The sequence below is a fragment of the Pleuronectes platessa genome, chromosome 6 (genome assembly GCF_947347685.1).
Source record: "Pleuronectes platessa chromosome 6, fPlePla1.1, whole genome shotgun sequence".
Classification (NCBI taxonomy): domain Eukaryota; kingdom Metazoa; phylum Chordata; class Actinopteri; order Pleuronectiformes; family Pleuronectidae; genus Pleuronectes; species Pleuronectes platessa.
In genome coordinates, this window is record NC_070631.1 from 25,763,979 (window position 1) to 25,783,227 (window position 19,249).

Below are 19,249 nucleotides of genomic sequence, written 5' to 3' on the forward strand. Positions count from 1 at the left end.
GTGCTAACAGGACTATGTTTATATCAATAATGATCTTACATCTATAGATCTTAGATGTTGGTACTAATTTGTTTAACTTGACAGCGTTCTTGAATTGTGTTCCTCTTTGTTATTTATTTAGGTCAGGACCAATGAATTTATGTTAATTTCACATGTGAATCTAGCTTCAGCCTTGTCTGTATCTCAGAAATGATTTGATGTAATGACTGTGCGCGAGATCAATAGAGCAGAGTGGTAATGTTTTATCTCTTCCCTGCATTCTCGTAGGTCCTGGTGGTGCAGCAGTAGCTACCTCTCGACTGGATCCACTAACTGCCTCTGATTTATCAGTCACCTCTGCCTCGCTCACCCCTCTCTCCATTCATCCATCGCCCCTCATCGTTGTCTGTAAGTCTGTCAGCCTGTCTGTTTGTCCATGGACTGGCCGTGACCCTGGAGGGAGGGGGACAGAAACGAAGAAAGAGCGGAGTTGCAGAGAAGACAGAGGAAAAGAAAGCTGGATTCTTTCAGACATCAAACTTCTGAGGTGCCCCGGCTCCCTATCCTTCATCCCCTCACCCTCCTCCTCCTCCTGCTATGGGGAATTAAAGGAGCAGTGGGAGGCTAGGACAAGCTAGTGAGGAGTCAGAAATAAACAACCAATGCTCCTTCATTATCGTTAAATAAAATTTAAAAGAGTTTAGGTGTATCCTTTAGATGCACATTTTAAAGTAGGACATCAAGGCAGAACCAAGAGTCTGACTGTTGAGCACATGAACACCCCTCCACCAACCAAACGGAAGTGGAACTGAGTTGAGGACGGATACGGAGAGAAAGGAGGACAAAAACAGAAGAAACCCTTACTGACATGTCAACAACAGCCACGATGGGTGAAATGGCAAACAGCGCAGTGGAGTTTTATCCTAAAGGGAGTCGGGCCGCAGGAGGAGGAAGGGCAGATGGCAGTCTAGCAGGGGGAGACTTTGGCGTCACGGTGCTGGAGCTCAGGGAGCTGATGGAGCTTAGAGCTGGTGAAGCCCTGACGAAGATCGAGGACAGCTACGGAGACACAGAGGGACTCTGCCAGAGACTACAGACCAATACCATTGACGGTGAGCAGGCATGAACGTGTGGACGAATGGGTAAAGAGCAGATACAGAGAGAGAGAGAGAGAGAGAGAGAGAGAGAGAGAGAGAGAGCGAGAGAAAGAGAGAGAGACGGAAGGATGGATGAATGAATAATGGACGAGTAGATGGCTACTGGCTTGATAGATGAATGAATGAGAATACAGACGTATAAATAATGGAGGAATGGATGGGTGGATGAATTGACACATGAATGGGTGAAGAGATTGCTGGCTTGCTGGATGCATTTGTTGATTGGATGAGGGATAGGGTTTAGCAGAAATGAATGCGCACACTGAGATTAGCTGAATGAAGGAGTGAATGGATGGATTACGTTGGAGTCACACAAACTTCTCTGTGCATGTGCTGTTACTGCAGACTGTGATCAATTAATGATTTTCTCCTCTACACCATCACCATTAGGCTCAGGTGAATGAAAGCGATTACATGTGTTCAACAGTCGTTGGACTATAACCCATTTAAGACTGATGAAATGTTTTGTTCACAAAAGTTGACACCAACTGCATCAACTTCACTGTCGCTCAGAGAAGGAAGCATAATGAAGTGCACCAGAGGCTTTGGTGGTGGAGTTGGATGCATGGAGAACATCGTTGGATAAATTGATTGATGACTATATGAGGGGATTATAGTGGATGAATGGATGAAAAGCTGACAGAGTAAATCAATAAATGGATAAATGGAGTAAAAGTGCACAAGGATTGACTATAAGCTGAGTGACACAGTGGCAATGGTTACAGACGCAGTGTCTGTAATTTTGGGTTCAGGCACAGGACTGCAACCATTTCCGTTTTGTGATGTGTGTTTGTCTTTGGAAGCAGCCAATGTTTAACTTTTTGCCTGACAAACACCTAAAATAATTAATCAGTTATCAATACAAATTACGATTTGCCTATCAATCAATCAATTTGTCAACTAATTGTTTGAGATCTAAATATTTTAATAAATTTTACTGATAAATTGCAGATAATAACCAGAGCTGCAATGTAATGATGAAAAAGAAATAGAAAATTCGCTCTGATAATTTATTAATGACACAGAAATGACATACATTATTAATATAATCACTATTATGAATAAAAATAATGGTAATAACAATAATACTAATTAATAAATACATCGATACCTGTTGCATGAAAATTCAAATACACTATTTTTCTCTCTCTCACACACAAGCACACACACACGCACACACACACACACACACACACACAAACACACAAACACACACAGACACACACACACACTCACACACACATACACACACATACACACACACTAAATAACAAGTTTATGTAATTATACAAATCAAAGATTTGTGATGACTACTAAGGGTAGAATGTGGCTGTCTGTGTCTTTAGAATGTGCTTGTGCATGTGAACACTTGTGTGTTCCAACAGGGGTGTGGTACCACACTACGCCCACTCCTTCAACTAGTTTGTAACCTAGCAACACAACATCGGAGAGAAGTTGGCTGGGAAAGTCTGCAAGAGAGAGAGAGATGACTGAGAGCTGCGAGATGGATATGGTGAAGAGGAAAGATGGATGAATGGAGAGAGAGGAGTGTGTGTGTGTATCTTGTGTGTTGGTATGTGAGCGAGAGGAGAGGGAAAGAGAGAAAGAGAGATGGAGAAAGGTGAGAGAGTTGGTGGGTGTTGAGTTACAGTAAGTCTGTGTTGAGTGTTGCTAATTTGACACTGTGAGCTGGTCAGGATTCAGTGCAGCAGATCCAAATAACATACACACACCCACACGATCATGTATCTGCAGTTGTCCCGACAAAGCACTTGGCAAAACACGTAAACACGGCCCCCCACACACACTTCTCTTGCACTGTGCTGACTTTCACAAATGACATACGGTGTCTTGTGGCATTGACAAACCAGTCAGAGTGCAAACGCAGGAGAAGAAAGATGTTTCCCACCTTGTAGAACTCGAAGGTCATTAGTCAAAACACCGCTCAAACTTGTGACTGATCGTTCCGAAATCACAGCTTGAGATCATTTCTGCTGTGGATCTGAAGCGTTTGACAGCAGCACGAAGAGCTGCTGCCTCTTCCTAGTACGTCCTCAATAAAATTAATCCCAGAGGAGCAACATGAAATGGGCAATTCTGTTATAGTTCTCGACGGTACGACACAAAAAGATACACAAACCAGTGTAATTTTACCATATGCATATACATTATGACGCAACTGATGTTGAACAAGGTCTGTAATATGATACACAGACCAGAGTGGCAGTTGAACCAATATAGAGTGGGATCTCTCTCGCTCTCTCTCTTTCTCGCTTACACACCGACACGAACAAACACAAACAGATATGGATACCCCAGCACTGCAGTATGAGACCATTATATCCACATTGAGCAGTGAGAGAATGAGAATAAGGGAGTGAGAGAAAGAGTGTGTGTGTGTGTGTGTGTGGTGATGGGGAAGGAGGGGAGAGGGGGGTGAGGAGGGAACGCTAGAACAGCTTGCCGCATTGTCAAGGACACATCAAGGGGAGATTGAGAGAGGGAGAAAAAGAAAAAGAGAGAGACCCAAGAGGCTGTGGGAGAGGAATAGGAGGAAGGATAGGATAGATGAAAAGATGAGAGGATGAGAAAGAAAGGAGGGAGAGAGAGAGAGATGGACTGATGAAAGCAGGGGGAGAGCTCACTATGATTACTCAGCATAAGGTCACCTGTTTGCTCTCCCTCTCTCTCTCTCTCTCTCTCTCTGCCCTGTCTTGGCATGAACCCTGTTGAGCGTCATATTGCAACACAATTCTTCGGCACCACTGGGAGCTACGTATGACTCCTTGCAGCAAGCAAATTGGACCAGGATGTCACACACGCACAAACACACTTTCACACAAACACACACACAGCTGACGCAAAGATAGTCACCAATCATGGCCAACCGCAGTGTACAAATTGTTGTCCCTCCTCCTTAACAGCCAATCACAAAAAACTGAAAAAAAGAGCTCTCCCTCAAACCTATTACACTTAAAGAATGACATCACCTGTTGCTGGGCAGAAACCTGTTAGAGACAGGAAGCCCTGGACCTGCTATCCTGGTCACCATGGAAACTGAATCACTTAGGGGTGAGGTTGAATGGGAGAAGTGGGTGAGGATGGAGATCTTGCAGCAAATATGGAAATGAGAGGGAGGAGGTTCTGAGGAGGTAGTTGATGATAATTTTAACTAATTGATTTGACTGATGAACATTCTTCTAGTTTGAAAAAGTTTGTCTTGTGGATTTTAGTTTTTGTTTGGGTGTGAATCTTGATTTTGCATGTGTGTAGCAGTGTGTGTCGACTAAATTTAAACACACCTGAATAACTCCATGCCTCACTTTATGAATGTGTGACCGTGTTTGCAGATTTTTTTTCTGTGATAATGTTTAACATAAAGAAATTCGCTGAGCTTTTTTTTTCCTCTCTGTCTCAACCTCGCTCTATGTCACTCAGGTCTCAGCGGGGAGCCAGCGGACATGGAGCGTCGGCACCAAGCGTACGGCCAAAACTTCATCCCGCCGAAAAAGGCCAAGACTTTCTTGGAGCTTGTGTGGGAGGCCTTACAGGACGTCACGCTCATCATCTTGGAGGCCGCCGCCATCATCTCCCTTGGCCTCTCTCTTTACCAGCCACCCGGAAGGGAAAGCGAATGTGAGGAGGGTGTGAGGTGTAGGGGGAGGTTATTTGGGAGGGTGTTTAAGGGCCAGAGTTGGATGTGGAGATGAGAGAGGGAGGGGAAAAGAAAGGGAGAGACAAAGAGAGGTGAGGAGAAAGACAAATCATCAGCAGCATGAAGTGTCATCCTATCATAAGAATGGAGGTTATAGTGGAAGTTAAGATTGTAGGAAGAGAGGAAATGTCCTTAGACAATTCATAGAACAAGGCGAGATCCTTGATTTTGACCAAATTCTGGACCTTGAGCTAAGATGATTTGATCAAAACTGATCAGTAACTTATCTCAGATACACAGCAATATATATTGGGTAAATGGTCTGTATTTATATAGAGCTTTTCTTGATGACCACTCAAAGCACTTAACAGCTTTGCCATTTGGGTTCATTATCTTATCCAAGGACATTTTGGAATGCAGGATGGGGGAGAGGGATCAAACCTACAACCCTCTGGTTAGTGGACAAGCCACTCTACATCCTCGTCTTACCAGATTGAATAAGGGTATAGAGGTAAAACCTCGGTGCATTTGACTTAGGGAGGGTTTTACTGTTTCATGAACTTTTAATATGGCAACACGATGTTAACAGTAAATGATTAAACATAGTATAACAGTAGCGAGTAAAGAAGAGTCATAAAGGGCAATGAACAAATCAAGAGATCCTTCAGAAGTTTGCAGCAGCAAAACCCCTACATGCATTGAACGGATGTAACTATTTTTATTAGTTACAAGAGTTATTTCTTCTTTTTAATGTCACAGAGTATTGATTTAAAGATAGCAATGAATACAATGAAAGGAAAAACCTGCACATTTTGTGGAAAAAACTAAAGTGACAGAGAAACGATGCTCTTATCCAAGAGGGGTCAATGAATGGTTTGAAATACATATCATGTTATAATATATATTTATATATATAAAAAATGGTGGCCTTTCACAGTCACCAGATTTCAACCCAGTTGAAGTATGGGAGATTTTGGACTGACAAGTTAGATACAGCCTCCCGCCCCACCATCATAAAAACACCGAACGCATGAATATCTTTTGGCAGACTGGTGGAGCATCCCTCTGGTAGAGATCCAGATATGTTGTTCAAGACCTAGCAAGTCAAACATGAAAATATCTGTAATCTCACCTTTGACACCACAGGGCAGGAGAGACAGAGAAGAACCACTCACATATACGTCTGTCTCATTCATGTTGTTGTTGTGAGACTAAATCAGAAAGATCTGCCATGTAATGATCCAATCCCTTTTATTGGTTTCATTGTTATAGGACAGAAATACACAAAATCATGAAGAAACAAATACACAGACGCAAGCTGTTGGGATAAAAGTTGAAAGACATTAGCGACTTGTTGCCATCAGCTCTCTGGGTCTGCTCAACACAGTGAGAGGTCATGATGGGGAGGAAGTGGGCTCAGTGGAAGGAAAGAGGAAATATGGAACCATGAAGCTCTCTCTGATGCCACACGGTGCTCAAACAAGAGCGTAGTGTATGATGATAAACACAAACTCGTTGTTTGTTAGGAGGTATCTACATAAATGACCCACAGTAGACAGTGAATAATGTCATCATCTGTCAGGCTAAATGCTTGGTGGTTTAATATTTGGATCAGAGAAGGGATTTTTGTTTTCTCTCCTTTGTATTTCCATCTTACATACAGCTGCTACTTTAGGCAGATATAATACTATTTGCTTCAGATATTGTGTCTCTTGCCATGTACGCCAAAAAATACAGTGCCTTGCATAAGTATTCACCCCCCTTGGACTTTTTCCCATTATGTACTGTTACTAACTGGAATTCAAATAGACTTAAATAAACTTTTTCCCGTTTGATCAACAAAACATGCATAGTACTTTGGAGGTGCAAAATAAATTTTATTGTGACACAAACAATAATGAGAACAAAAAAGTTGACATCTGTTGGGTGCATAAGTATTCACCCCCCTGTGTCAATACTTGGTAGAACCCCCTTTCGCTGCAATTACAGCTGCAAGTCTTTTGGGGTATGTCTCTACCAGCTTTGCACATCTAGAGATGGAAAGGTTTGTCCATTCTTCTTGGCAAAAAAGATGAAGCTCAGTCAGATTGGATGGAGACCGTCTGTGAACCGCAATCTTCAAGTCTTGCCATAGATTCTCTATTGGATTGAGGTCTGGGCTTTGACTGGGCCATTTTAAGACATTAACATTCTTTAATCCAAACCATTCCTTTGTAGCTCTGGCTGTATGTTTAGGGTCATTGTCCTGCTGGAAGATGAACCTCCGCCCCAGTCTCAAGTCTTTTGCAGACTGCATCAGATTTTCTTCAAGGATTTCCCTGTATTTGGCTCCATCCATCTTTCCCTCTATTCTGACCAGTTTCCCTGTACCTGCTGAAGAGAAGCATCCCCACATGATGCTACCACCACCATGTTTCACTGTTGGGATGGTGTGCTCAGGGTGATGGGCAGTGTTGGGTTTTCGCCACACATAGCGTTTTGCATTGAGGCCAAAAAGTTCAATTTTGGTCTCATCTGACCAGAGCACCTTCTTCCACATGTTTGCTGTGTCTCCCACATGGCTTCTGGCAAACTCCAAACGGGATTTTTTATGGATCCCTTTCAACAATGGCTTTCTTCTTGCCACTCTTCCATAAAGGCCAGATTTGTGGAGTAGACGACTAATAGTTGTCCTGTAGACAGATTCTCCCACCTCAGCTGTGGATCTCTGCAACTCCTCCAGAGTAACCATGGGCCTCCTGGTTGCTTCTCTGATTAATTTTCTCCTTGTCCGACTCTTCAGTTTGGGTGGACGGCCTCCTCTTGGTAGGTTTGCGGTTGTGCCATATTCTTTCCATTTTCTTATGATGGATTTTATGGTGCTCAGAGAGATGTTCAAAGCTCTGGATATTTTTTTATAACCTAACCCTGCTTCATATTTCTCCACAACTTTATCCCTGACCTGTTTGGTGAGCTCCTTGGTCTTCATGATGCTGTTTGTTCAGTAATGATCTCCAACAAACTCTGAGTCCGTCACAGAACAGGTGTATTTATACTGAGATTAAATTGCAGACAGGTGGACCCTATTTACTAATTATGTGACTTGCAAATGTGACTTGTGAATGCAATTGGTCGCACCAGATCTTTGTTAGGGGTTTCACAGTAAAGGGGGTGAATACATATGCACTCAACAGTTTTTATTTTTTTTTGATTTTTATTTGTAAATAATTGTGAAATCCATGTAATATTTCCCCCCACTTCCAAATGATGCACTATTTTGTGTTGATCCATTACATAAACTCACGATGAAATAAATTTTAATCTGTGGTTATACCATGACAAAATGTAGAAAAGTCCAAAGGGGGTGAATACTTATGCAAGGCACTGTATATCAAAGTCTAAATCTCCCGTTGTCGTCCCACTCTCCAGCATGTGGGGAAGGGTCAGGGGGTGCAGAGGATGAAGGCGAGGCTGACGCCGGCTGGATAGAGGGTGCAGCCATCCTGCTGTCTGTGGTGTGCGTCGTCCTGGTGACGGCGTTCAATGACTGGTCCAAAGAAAAGCAGTTCCGCGGTCTGCAGAGTCGGATCGAGCAAGAGCAGAGGTTTACCGTTGTGCGGAAAGGAAATGTCATACAGATCCCGGTGGCTGAATTGGTGGTGGGGGACATGGCCCAGGTCAAATACGGTAAGGAGACCATTGCAATGTTTATTTTATAAAAAAAAAAAAGGAGCATCTTCAGAAATATCTTTCCATCAATTTATCCATTTAAATGTTTTGTATAACATCACATGCCTGTTACTTCTTAGGCATTAGACAGTCAGGGACAACCCAAAGCTTCAGTACAGTTGCTGACCTTGGCGTAAGTACTATGTAGACAATTTATTCAAGGAGACAGTAAGACCAAGAGTAGGAGACAAGGTAAAGACGTGTACTTTTATTACTGATTAGAGATCTGATTATTCTGACAATGTTTGGAGGTTGTGAACATGTGGTCACGTTCTTTACGTACTTTACGTACTTTACTGTGTGAAATCTGTCCTGGGACTCATATGAAGGACCACTTACCGGTACTTAGCTGAGTTTTCTGACCTGCTAGAGTTTAGACTTATTTTTACTCTTCCTAATGTCCATATGTGGATTTTTTTGTGACCATCAACTTTTCTTAAATTGGTAAAAATCTTTCTTTTGATCTAAGTGCCATTGCTCAGATTTTTCTGTGGTGTTGGTTGGTTTTGCTCAGCTTTGCATCCCAGATTGTTATTTTTCCATTTTACGTTTGATAACTTATCTGAAAACTTGCACATTTCACATTTCTCTGAATATCTGTAATAAATAAACTATATTAATGTTGATGCTGATAATCATAAGTAATATATCATTTATTTTAAGGGCTTAACTGTTTATTAGTTGTTTTTTTTAACATGGGCACAGATGAAATGTAAAAATGACATCAACTTACACTGAGTTGCTAGCTAAAGTCACAGGTTTTGAATTTGAATTTGTCTGTCTATTAAACAAAAAAGATATACTGTAGTAAGTTTATACTGTATACTGTGCATTTAGTAAAGTTAAACACAACCCACTCTTTATTCTAAAATATGCTAATCTCCTAGTATATGCTTTTTTCATATTTTGCATATGTCTTCTGTGATAATAATCAAATTTCTGGAACTGTTGGCCATTCCTGGTTTACAAGTGCTGCTTTTCTACTTGTAAAATGTGGTGCTTTTTACTTAAATTGTCCAAAAGATACATAAATCTCCTTGTTAGTCACCCATGCACTGATTTAACCTGATGCCGACTAATACTGTATAAATGCAGTCCATGTACCATTTCTTACTTAACCGAAAAGGACATATTATAGGAGGTAAATCAAACTCTGATCTATGCACATCTGTGTTCAGGGGACCTACTACCAGCTGATGGTATCCTGATCCAAGGCAACGACCTGAAGATAGATGAGAGCTCTCTGACAGGAGAGTCCGACCACGTACGCAAGTCTGTGGATAAGGACCCCATGCTGCTCTCAGGTTGGTTTTCTAGCCTTTTCTGTCTGTACAATTTTATTATGGTTTAAGACTAAATATTATTCAAACATCACATTTAGACCCCAGCTCATATCTGTAGAGATGATCTGATTACATCCTACAACATAATAAGTATGACTTAATGAGGTTAAAGGTCCATTTTTGTTGGGGCTGAGTGGTCTTGGTTCAAATCAATGGTACAATTATAGGTTGTATTTAGTCCAGTTCCTGTGTTCAAAGGGTGGATAGAGTAACAGGATATAATGCTACCCCACAACCCCACAACACCACAAGCAACATCACTGTATCTTATGTCCATCAGGTGTTGATGCTGATGCTTATAAATTAACTGAATACATATGCTTCACTAATATTTGCACATGAGACAATTGCTTCAACATATATCTGCCTTAACATATTTTATGAATGGTTCCCATGTGTATTTAAAGTTCAATGCAATGCAGAGAAATGAGATTTTAAAAGGGTACGTTTTATGGTAAATACAGATTCCTGTTTCCTTTATAGCAGAATATTGTGTCCTGTAAATTGAACCTTTGTCATGTGACATGTCTTGTTTCTCTGTTCTTTTTATAAAACAAAAAGGTGTGTTTGTTGTTAAGCCTGACCTCAATTATTTAAATGTCGTGGACAAAATAATAGCAACACCTGTCCACATAACACAATGTAGTTCAGCAGCACTATTCTGCTCTATAGTCCTTTAGCTCACTGCTCTCATCCACCTTTTTTTCCAGTTGCCGTAAGTGTTCAGTTGAACAGCTCTGGTAAATCTGGATAGCAGCAAACAGCAGACAAGACAAAGCTAGTGACTAGCAGGCAAACACAGTGGAGCATTCAACAGCATCTCAGGAGTTGGTGGAGACCAAATCCAAGATCAAAGAAAAACATATTTTGGACTTAAATTCATTATGTGGCCAGAGCCATTAATTCAGATTTCATGGTGATGAAAATTGGATTGTGTGAAGTGCCCCCAAATGGACAAACGTCCATTCAGGCAGCTCCAAATCAGTTAATAGACCAGTATGTCCAATAAAATGTGACTATTTTATCAAACTACTTTTTGTCCGACCTACTTTGGCTAGGTCAGACGCAGCGTCAAGGGCTGAAATCACTTTTCTCAGGTTGTAACGTTCCTCACCAAGAAAACTTTGTTGTTTCACATCTGTGACCATTGGATGTGCACCTTTGCAAGCACCGCTGTCTTTTGTTTATGAAGTATAAACCAGTAATCTGTTTGGACATGAAGGTACACATGTGATGGAGGGCTCGGGCAAGATGCTGGTGACTGCTGTAGGTGTCAACTCACAGACGGGCATTATCTTCACCCTACTTGGTTCTGGAGAGTTGGAAGAAGAGGTGAAGGAGAAGAAAGGTAAGTGGACGAGTTGAACCTATTTGCACTATAAAGAATGAACACAACATTATTTTTGTTGAAGATAGAAGATAGAAGAAAACTTCTTTCATACATGGACATTATCTCCGTGGATGATCTGCTCTTGAGTCAGTTATCATGTACACACACATATGAATGAATTATAGAAAGGGCACAGGAAGAGGGGCTCAAATGATAAGGAACCTCCATTTGAAGTGACTTAAAATTTCTTGTCAGAAAGTAAATGCAACTAGGGCGTTGTAGCACTAATGGGCACAGGCCTTTAGAAGCCTGTTGCGGTAAGTGGAGAGAGCAATCATTGAACAAGCGCACGTCTCCTCTGCAACAAAGTACTTCCTGTTTCATGGCGAATCAGTAGGTGGCGCTATGACACTGAGGTAATATGGACAGATAGATATGTTCAGGCTTGGTCTCTGATCATGAGACGGCAGTTTGGCGGTGATAGGACTATGCACACTGGAGTTATGACAAAAACATTGTCGCCTTTGGTGAAGGATGAACCTTCGCTGCACCTCAATGTTTACAGGGTTTGAGGAAATGTCACAATTCTGACCATGGTCCAATGACTTGACTGAGCTCTTTTGAGCTGTATATTGTAAAGCAGCCAGGAGCAATTCATCAAAGTATAAAACATGTCACGTCCTGTAACCAGCAGGTGGTACTTTGATTTTCAGTCATGATTTCTGTGTAGATGTCATCAGGTGGGGACTCTTGTCTTACATGTCTAGTGTGGACTCGATTTGACCAAACATGTCAGAGATACAGAACCTCATGATTTGATGGCGTGTAATCAAACTTTGATGCCACGCCACAGTCACATCATGTTATGAAATCATATATACCGAGGTAGTATAGATCTCCATCTTGTTGAGATGACATTCCCAGAAGTTGAAGTTGATCTGATGAAAAACCTGGGACAAGTACATCAAAGTAAAAATGTGGCCAATATAGCCACCAAAGTCAATATAGCGGGCTTCCTGTTGCTTTTTTCCAACTGCACCTCTGTCCTTTTTTGTTTGTCTGGTCATGACACACCTGGGCTACTGTGTTTGTGAAGATTGGTGAAAGCTAAGTGAGGGGCTTTTCCTTAGATGGCGCTGTTGAGCCATTTTTCCACGCTCATTTCAAATTACTCCAGAATACAATTACTTTTTGGGGTTTGGAATTCCCTGCAAACTTTGGTAACCATTTGAGCATGTCTAGGCCCTGAAAAAGGGAAATACAAATCCTTTGAAATACAATAGGACCTCCTACCATCGTAGCTCGGGCCCTAATTATTAGCAAGAGAGGACGAACAAACACAAAGACACACAAAAAAAACAAAAATGAAGCGTAAAGATATCAAGAAACACCAGATTAAGGAAATACATGAAATTACTACAGACAAAATGACCAGAAAGACATGTAGAGGCAGTACTTGTTTTGTCTCTTACAGTCTGGGGATGTAGGACAGGTGGGGTACCTTTTCCCTGTCTGTGCTAAGGGCTCCCCTGAGACACAATCCGTCCATGCTCACACACTGCAGCACTGTGTACAGTTAGTTTGGGGCCTAACTGATTTCAGATAGGAGCTTGAACAGGAAACACACCAGTTTAACCTCATAGATAATTTAGCCCACATCCTCTCCATCCCTCTCTCCACATTGCCCCCCCCCCCTCAGTCATCCATCGTTTTCTCTCACACGGTTTCTCTTGTTTACCCCACTCCTATGCCCTCTTTCACTTTCCTGTTTCCACTATGCCCCCCCTCCGTTTCCCCTTTCCTCCCTTAATCTGTGAGAGAGAGAGTGAGGCTGCCAATTGAATCAATTATTGAAAGAGCAGAGGGAGAGCGAGGGAGCTGGGGAGATTCAGGGAAGAGTGTTGGTTGTTCAGTACGTGAAACATTAGTCTATGCTCAAATTTGTTTTGGAAGAGCCCCTGCAGTTGGAGCAGGGGCTACATGTAGTTTCAGAAGCACTTAAGGTTAATATCATTACCAGTGCACTCATCAGTGCTTCCATCACGGCAGTTCTCACTTCTGCATGGGAATGTGTGTAGCATTGTTGGCGTATTCAAAACAAGAAAACATTTGTGGCATCCTGGACTGCAGAAATGCACAGAAACTAGTAAGAATGTTGATGCCTATATAAAAACAAAATTACCGCTCTCTCTTTTTTTCCTCAGTCTGTTTCCAAACTGGTAGTCATGTACTCAGATGTGTTGCGCTCAGTGTAGCCTTTGTGGGCTGGATCATTCAGACAGTCATTTACTGGAGTTAATGCATTATTCATAAGACTTCTACAAATGCCTTAACTTGTTAGTTTTTCCTCATGCAATGTGGGTTTGCTGTGGGGCTGTTTACTTTTCTCTATGCTCTGTCTCTCATTTTGAAATTGAGGTTATATTCAGTTTGTTTTTTTCATTCTATATAGCCATCTACAAACATTCTACCATTGCAGTCATGCATACAAACACATTCACTACTTGCTTTTTTTTATTCTTTCCTTTTTGCTCTCTTTTGTGTTCCCTTTTTTGCCAAATCTTCTCATGCTCCCCCACAACCCTTCTTCCTCACACATTCCCCTAACCAGAGGCCAGTTCTCAGTTGCTCATCCCTACAGATGCCAGTTACAGCACAGTCACCAATGGTATGTGAGCTAAAGTTCTCTGCCCCACCCCTTTCCTCTGCCAATAAATGGTCCCCAGTTTACATTACATTAAAGTGACCTTTGATAGACATGTACATAGACAAATGTCTCTCAGTCTCTTACCCAGTGTATGAAGATGTGTGTATCTTTATCACTCTTTCCTTTCGTATTGTTTCTTTGTGGTTCTCTGTTTCTGGAAGTGTGTCTTTGACTGTCCTGAGATCAGAAATATGAACTGTTTATGTTGATGTACTTGATTTGTATCAGCACGACATTTTCATATAGCCTTTGTTCTTCCTATCTCCTTATCTTCCTCTCCAACTCTCTCTCACTCTCCTACTCCTTCTGTCAGGAAAACAACCTGATGGAGCTGTAGAGAACAATCAGAACAAAGGTAGGAACTCATGACATGTGCGTGAATGTGAACGTCTGTCTATGGTTGTGAGGACATTTGGTTCAAAACCATTGTTGTGAGGACAGTCTTTGAGGTTATCACAACTTTAAATGGGACTGAAATGAACTTCATCTCAGACCACCGTTGTAAACATATAAGTACTGAACATATAAGTAACACAACATATAAGTGCTCAAGTGACATATAGGCACACAACATGTAAGTATACATTCAAAAAGGCATAGGGTAGGATATGAACTGCAGTGTATGTCACTTGCAGTGATGTACAAGTAAAGGAAAAGTGGTTTTCTAGCAGTTGTCATTCAATGCTCGTTCATGTGTTCTGGGGTTGTAGCTTTGACAAGAGGCCTGATGGGAGGGGGTGTGATTCATCAGTCGATTTTTTTCAAAGTATAGCCGGCTCTTGCTAGTTTTGCCATGATTACCAGGCATAGCTGGGGTGCAGACTTGGTTTCAGGGTTAGGGTTATATTTATATGTAGGTTAAGTTAAGTAATAAGAACTTTCTTCTTCTACAGTTGTAGTGCTGAATAGAAAGTATATGTTGTGTGTTTCAGCCAAGAAGCATGATGGGGGTGTTGCCATGGAGATGCAACCCCTGAAGAGTGCCGAGGGAGGCGAGGTGGAGGAAAAAGAGAAGAAGAAGACCAGTGTTCCAAAGAAGGAGAAGAGTGTGTTGCAGGGCAAGCTCACGAAACTGGCTGTTCAAATTGGCAAAGCAGGTAAAGTATTCATAGGCACACTGGGCAAGTTTAACACTCTTTTATCAATTTAGCAACTTTACACAAATAAATTAATTATGGGGTTTTGTGACTCATACTTAGAATTGTTGTTTACTTCTGCTTACTAAAACAAGATATGTAGAGGCTGATATTCTCAGATTCTGCTGTATAGACTAAACTGAGGTGAATTTTGACACAATGTGTTGTTCATTGGGAAAACTTTACTTCACACTAAACAGACATATCCTATTAAGTCAGAACCGGCTGATTGAGTTGCAGTGATAAAACGTCTCCTCTCTCCTATCTCCCCACAGGTTTGGTGATGTCAGCCATCACTGTCATCATTCTGGTGCTCTACTTTGTCATCAACACGTTTGTCGTTGAAGGTCTGTGTGAACATAATTCTCATTTACTCACAGGTTATATTTGTCTCATTTTTTAAATCTTTACTTTTGGTGACAATGACTCACCTTGGACCTTGCAATGACTATTGGAAAAACTTTGTGGTCAGATATTATATCAAACGGAAAATGTTTCCATAATTTAATAGTACATAAATCTCACTGGACACCAATTAGACTTTATTAAATGGGACTGATAACAATCAATGTTGGACGTGTACAAATTAGTTGGGCATGTTAACTGGTTAACCCTCTGTGTTAAAACAATCATAGCTAATACAATAAATAGCTAATTCTGTATGTTTAAAGTAGTTTTTTATCATTGTTGCATGAGTTATATATCAAAAGTGGAGGAAGACTTCCATGGGGGAAGAAAGGATTAATGAATTAATGAAGATCACTTCTGGCTTCATGTCAAACTGAGTCTAAATAAATTGTATTCATGTTGATAAATGTTTATATATCCTGTGTGTCCACGGTTTTATTTCATGTTAATTTTCTCCTTTGTGTCAATGATCAATACTATTACTGCTATATGTTATGCTGTACAGCTTTGTTGCACAAAATATGAATACAGTTTGAATTACAAAAAACAGGGCTAGTTTTGGCTCTAATGTGAGGTGTGGTGTGTATTGCAGGTCGGGTTTGGTTGACAGAGTGTACTCCGGTCTACGTCCAGTACTTTGTCAAGTTCTTCATCATTGGAGTCACTGTGCTGGTGGTGGCTGTCCCAGAGGGCTTACCGCTCGCTGTCACCATTTCTTTGGCTTACTCTGTCAAGGTAGACCCAACCCTCCACTTTAATGGATGCTAATCAAATGAAAAGATATGAGCTACTGGTTCTCTTGGCATTATAACAAATGCACAATTACACAACTGAGACAAAAATACTTCCTGTCCTGAAGATATGAAAGATTTCAACCAGATTTCAAGTTTGTACAGCAGTTCAACTGTCAAAGGCTGGACTGAAATCCTGTGTGAATCAATTTGTATCAGAGTGCAGCTAATTCATTAATTCACTTTAAAGGTCAGACAGGTTTTTGTGAAAACAGTAGCTATTCAGTTGTATTTATTAGCATCTATGAGTCGTGTCTCGCTAAATCATTTTACTCAACTGTCCTCTCTGTGTAAAAGGTCTGTTGCTCCATGTTAGGGCCCGGTCACACATTTGCTAATGTGTCCGGAGCAAACCTTGGCCTCCTGTTCACCTACAATCTGTGCTAGCAAAGAGGTGCTCCAAAGATTTGCTTCCTGTGCAGAGCAAACCGAGCATGGCTTTGCATGTTCAACTTTGGTGAAAGTTGACCCCAAATATTCGCTTCAGATTTGTGCTAGTGTGACCTGACCCTTAGCCTACATTTATTACCCTTCATTACCCAAACCACACCAATATCAGTCTTTGTATGAGTTACATGCACTGCATTTCTATACTTTAAAGATGTATTGAATGAGAAACAGTATCATATCTGCCTCTGAATTTTCATTGAAGTGAACCGTGAGTGAGTTTCCCTGATTCCCTACTTCTTTCCATCCATCAATCCATTTATTTTTCTGCCTCTGTCCTTCTAACCCCCCTCCTATCTATCATTTCCACCCTTCTCTTCATCACTGTGTCGTATGACTTGTATAGAAAATGATGAAGGACAATAACCTTGTACGCCACCTGGATGCATGTGAGACCATGGGCAACGCCACGGCCATCTGCTCGGACAAGACCGGCACCCTCACCACCAACCGCATGACTGTGGTGCAGAGTTACCTCGGTAAGTAAAAAACAAAAACGAAGCTTGTTTTTAATGATCAGCCTTGCTGCATTGGAAGGGTCATTAAGCAAGTCCGAAATCATTTTTACTTCACTGTTATGCAAATAAGTAGGTACTGTGGTACCCTGGTGTACTTTAAAAACAGGAAGGCTGCAAGATTCCTTTTTACTGTAATCTTTTAATTAAAAAAAAATTATTCCAGGAAAATGTATTAGCTTCACATACATTTATATCAGAGGTCTTTAAACAAAATGGGATAAAAAGACAAAAAATGTACACAAAACACATCTTTTGCTCTGGAATACTCCAAACAAGATATAACATTCACGTGGTTTCATTTAATTGGTTCAAATGTCACAGATATGACATCAGCATTATTTACATATATAAATGCATGTAACAAGCATAAAGAAGTTGTATGGTTGTGAACTGACGCTCGGGATAGAAGTCACTATGAACGCTATGTTTTGGGTTTTTCAAAAGTGTGTAAACCATTGGATTAGATTAATGTAGACACTTGTGCAGTGGGTGGGTGTCTTGTGATGAACACTTGACTGGTTCTGTTCATACTTGACTGGAGAACAGTTCTTTGTCAGCCTGAATAAATACTTAGCATTGACAACTTCATATCTTGGCCAGCATCTATTTTTTTATACAGGCCCACACTGAGTGACATTGCAAATTTAAATATTATGGATTTGCAGATAAAGAACTTCTATATTTGTGTACTATATGCTTATTAAAGGAGACTTATATTTGCTGTCAGTTAATGCAATGTTGAATTACAGGAAATCCATCTCCATTCATTCAGGATCAAATTCAGCCTTCTACTGCTTTTGTGTCTTTACCCAGTGTATTTCCTTCATTTTTTCCTGTTTGCCTGAGAGTTATAGTTGTAGTAATAGTTATAGTTATAGTTATAGTTATAGTTATAGTCAGAGCCAGTTCTGACCTCCCTGGGGCCCTGAGCAGAATTTTGCTAAGGGACTTGTGCGCCATGTAAACCATTTGCCATTGCCCCACAGTTTGCTCAATATCCCGTCAGTCTAAGAATAAATAGACCTATACAGAACAGAATGAGGCATAAACAAACTATATTGAACTGAACTGAGTATTTTCTTTAGAATCTTAAAGATTAGTAACTACGGGGCCTTCTACAGCCTGGGAATTTTCAGCATAGAATATTCATCTTCTGCACTTTCTTGAGGCATAGTCATCAACGATGTCATCATAGGATAGGTCAAGATTTATTTCGATCATAGCCAGACCACTCAACGCTCCTGTGACAAGGAAGATCTTACTTACCTACCTAAGATCGTTTTAGGAATTGTTTTAGAAATATTTACATTTGTAGTTAGGTTTTAGTTGTAGTTACTGTCATGTTTTAGTCATGGTTACATAAAATTTCATTTAGCTGACGCTTTTACCCAAAGCGACTTACAATAAGTGCATTCAACCATGAGGGTACAAACCCAAAATAACAAGAATCATTAGTTACAGTTAGTTATAGTTGCAATTATAGGTAAGTTATAGTTATTTTTATGCCTCCACGCCGGCAACAGCCAGTGGTTTTCGGGTTGTCCTTCAGTCCGTACATCTTTTGTACGGACTGAGGTATCTCGTTTAGATCCCTGAACGAGATACCTCAAGATTGCATTTTGGGGGTCTCTTCAAATTTGGTTCAAATTTCACTCGGATGAATTGATACATTTTGGTGGTCAAAGGTCAAGGTCATGGTGACCTCACAAACACATTTGCCGACTGTGACATCTCTTGAACACCATCAAGGAATCCTTTTTACATTTGGCACAAACATTTACCTAAACTTTTCATTTTGTTAGCCAAAAGTCAAAAGCTAAGATCAGTGTGGCCTTACAAAGTATGTTTATGTTTTTCTTGAACATAATATCTTAATATAAGCTCAAGGGAATGTTCACCTGGACTCAAAGATAAACTGATTAGATTTCGGTGCTTGGGGGTCAAAGGTCAAGATCACAGGCTTAAACAAACATGCTTAAAAAAGGAGGGTTAGAGGTACTCTAACTATTTCCCATAATTCCTCCATTAAATGACATATTTACAGCTTCATTGGTATACCAATGCTGACAA

The 19,249-nt window shown here is 40.8% G+C and overlaps 1 protein-coding gene across 1 annotated transcript in view; it reads left to right on the forward strand.

Annotated features, from left to right (window-relative positions):
• The first annotated feature begins 275 nt into the window (after window positions 1–275).
• The window catches only part of atp2b3b (ATPase plasma membrane Ca2+ transporting 3b), a 44,545-nt gene continuing 25,571 nt past the window's right edge, over window positions 276–19,249 (forward strand). The window contains exons 1-10 of the mRNA XM_053425634.1: window positions 276–1,091; window positions 4,575–4,772; window positions 8,200–8,457; window positions 9,678–9,803; window positions 11,065–11,190; window positions 14,193–14,234; window positions 14,812–14,976; window positions 15,291–15,362; window positions 16,016–16,158; window positions 17,008–17,140. Of these exons, the coding sequence (XP_053281609.1) occupies window positions 848–1,091; window positions 4,575–4,772; window positions 8,200–8,457; window positions 9,678–9,803; window positions 11,065–11,190; window positions 14,193–14,234; window positions 14,812–14,976; window positions 15,291–15,362; window positions 16,016–16,158; window positions 17,008–17,140 (1,507 nt within the window). The 5' untranslated portion in view covers window positions 276–847. The remainder of the gene's footprint in view (window positions 1,092–4,574; window positions 4,773–8,199; window positions 8,458–9,677; window positions 9,804–11,064; window positions 11,191–14,192; window positions 14,235–14,811; window positions 14,977–15,290; window positions 15,363–16,015; window positions 16,159–17,007; window positions 17,141–19,249) is intronic.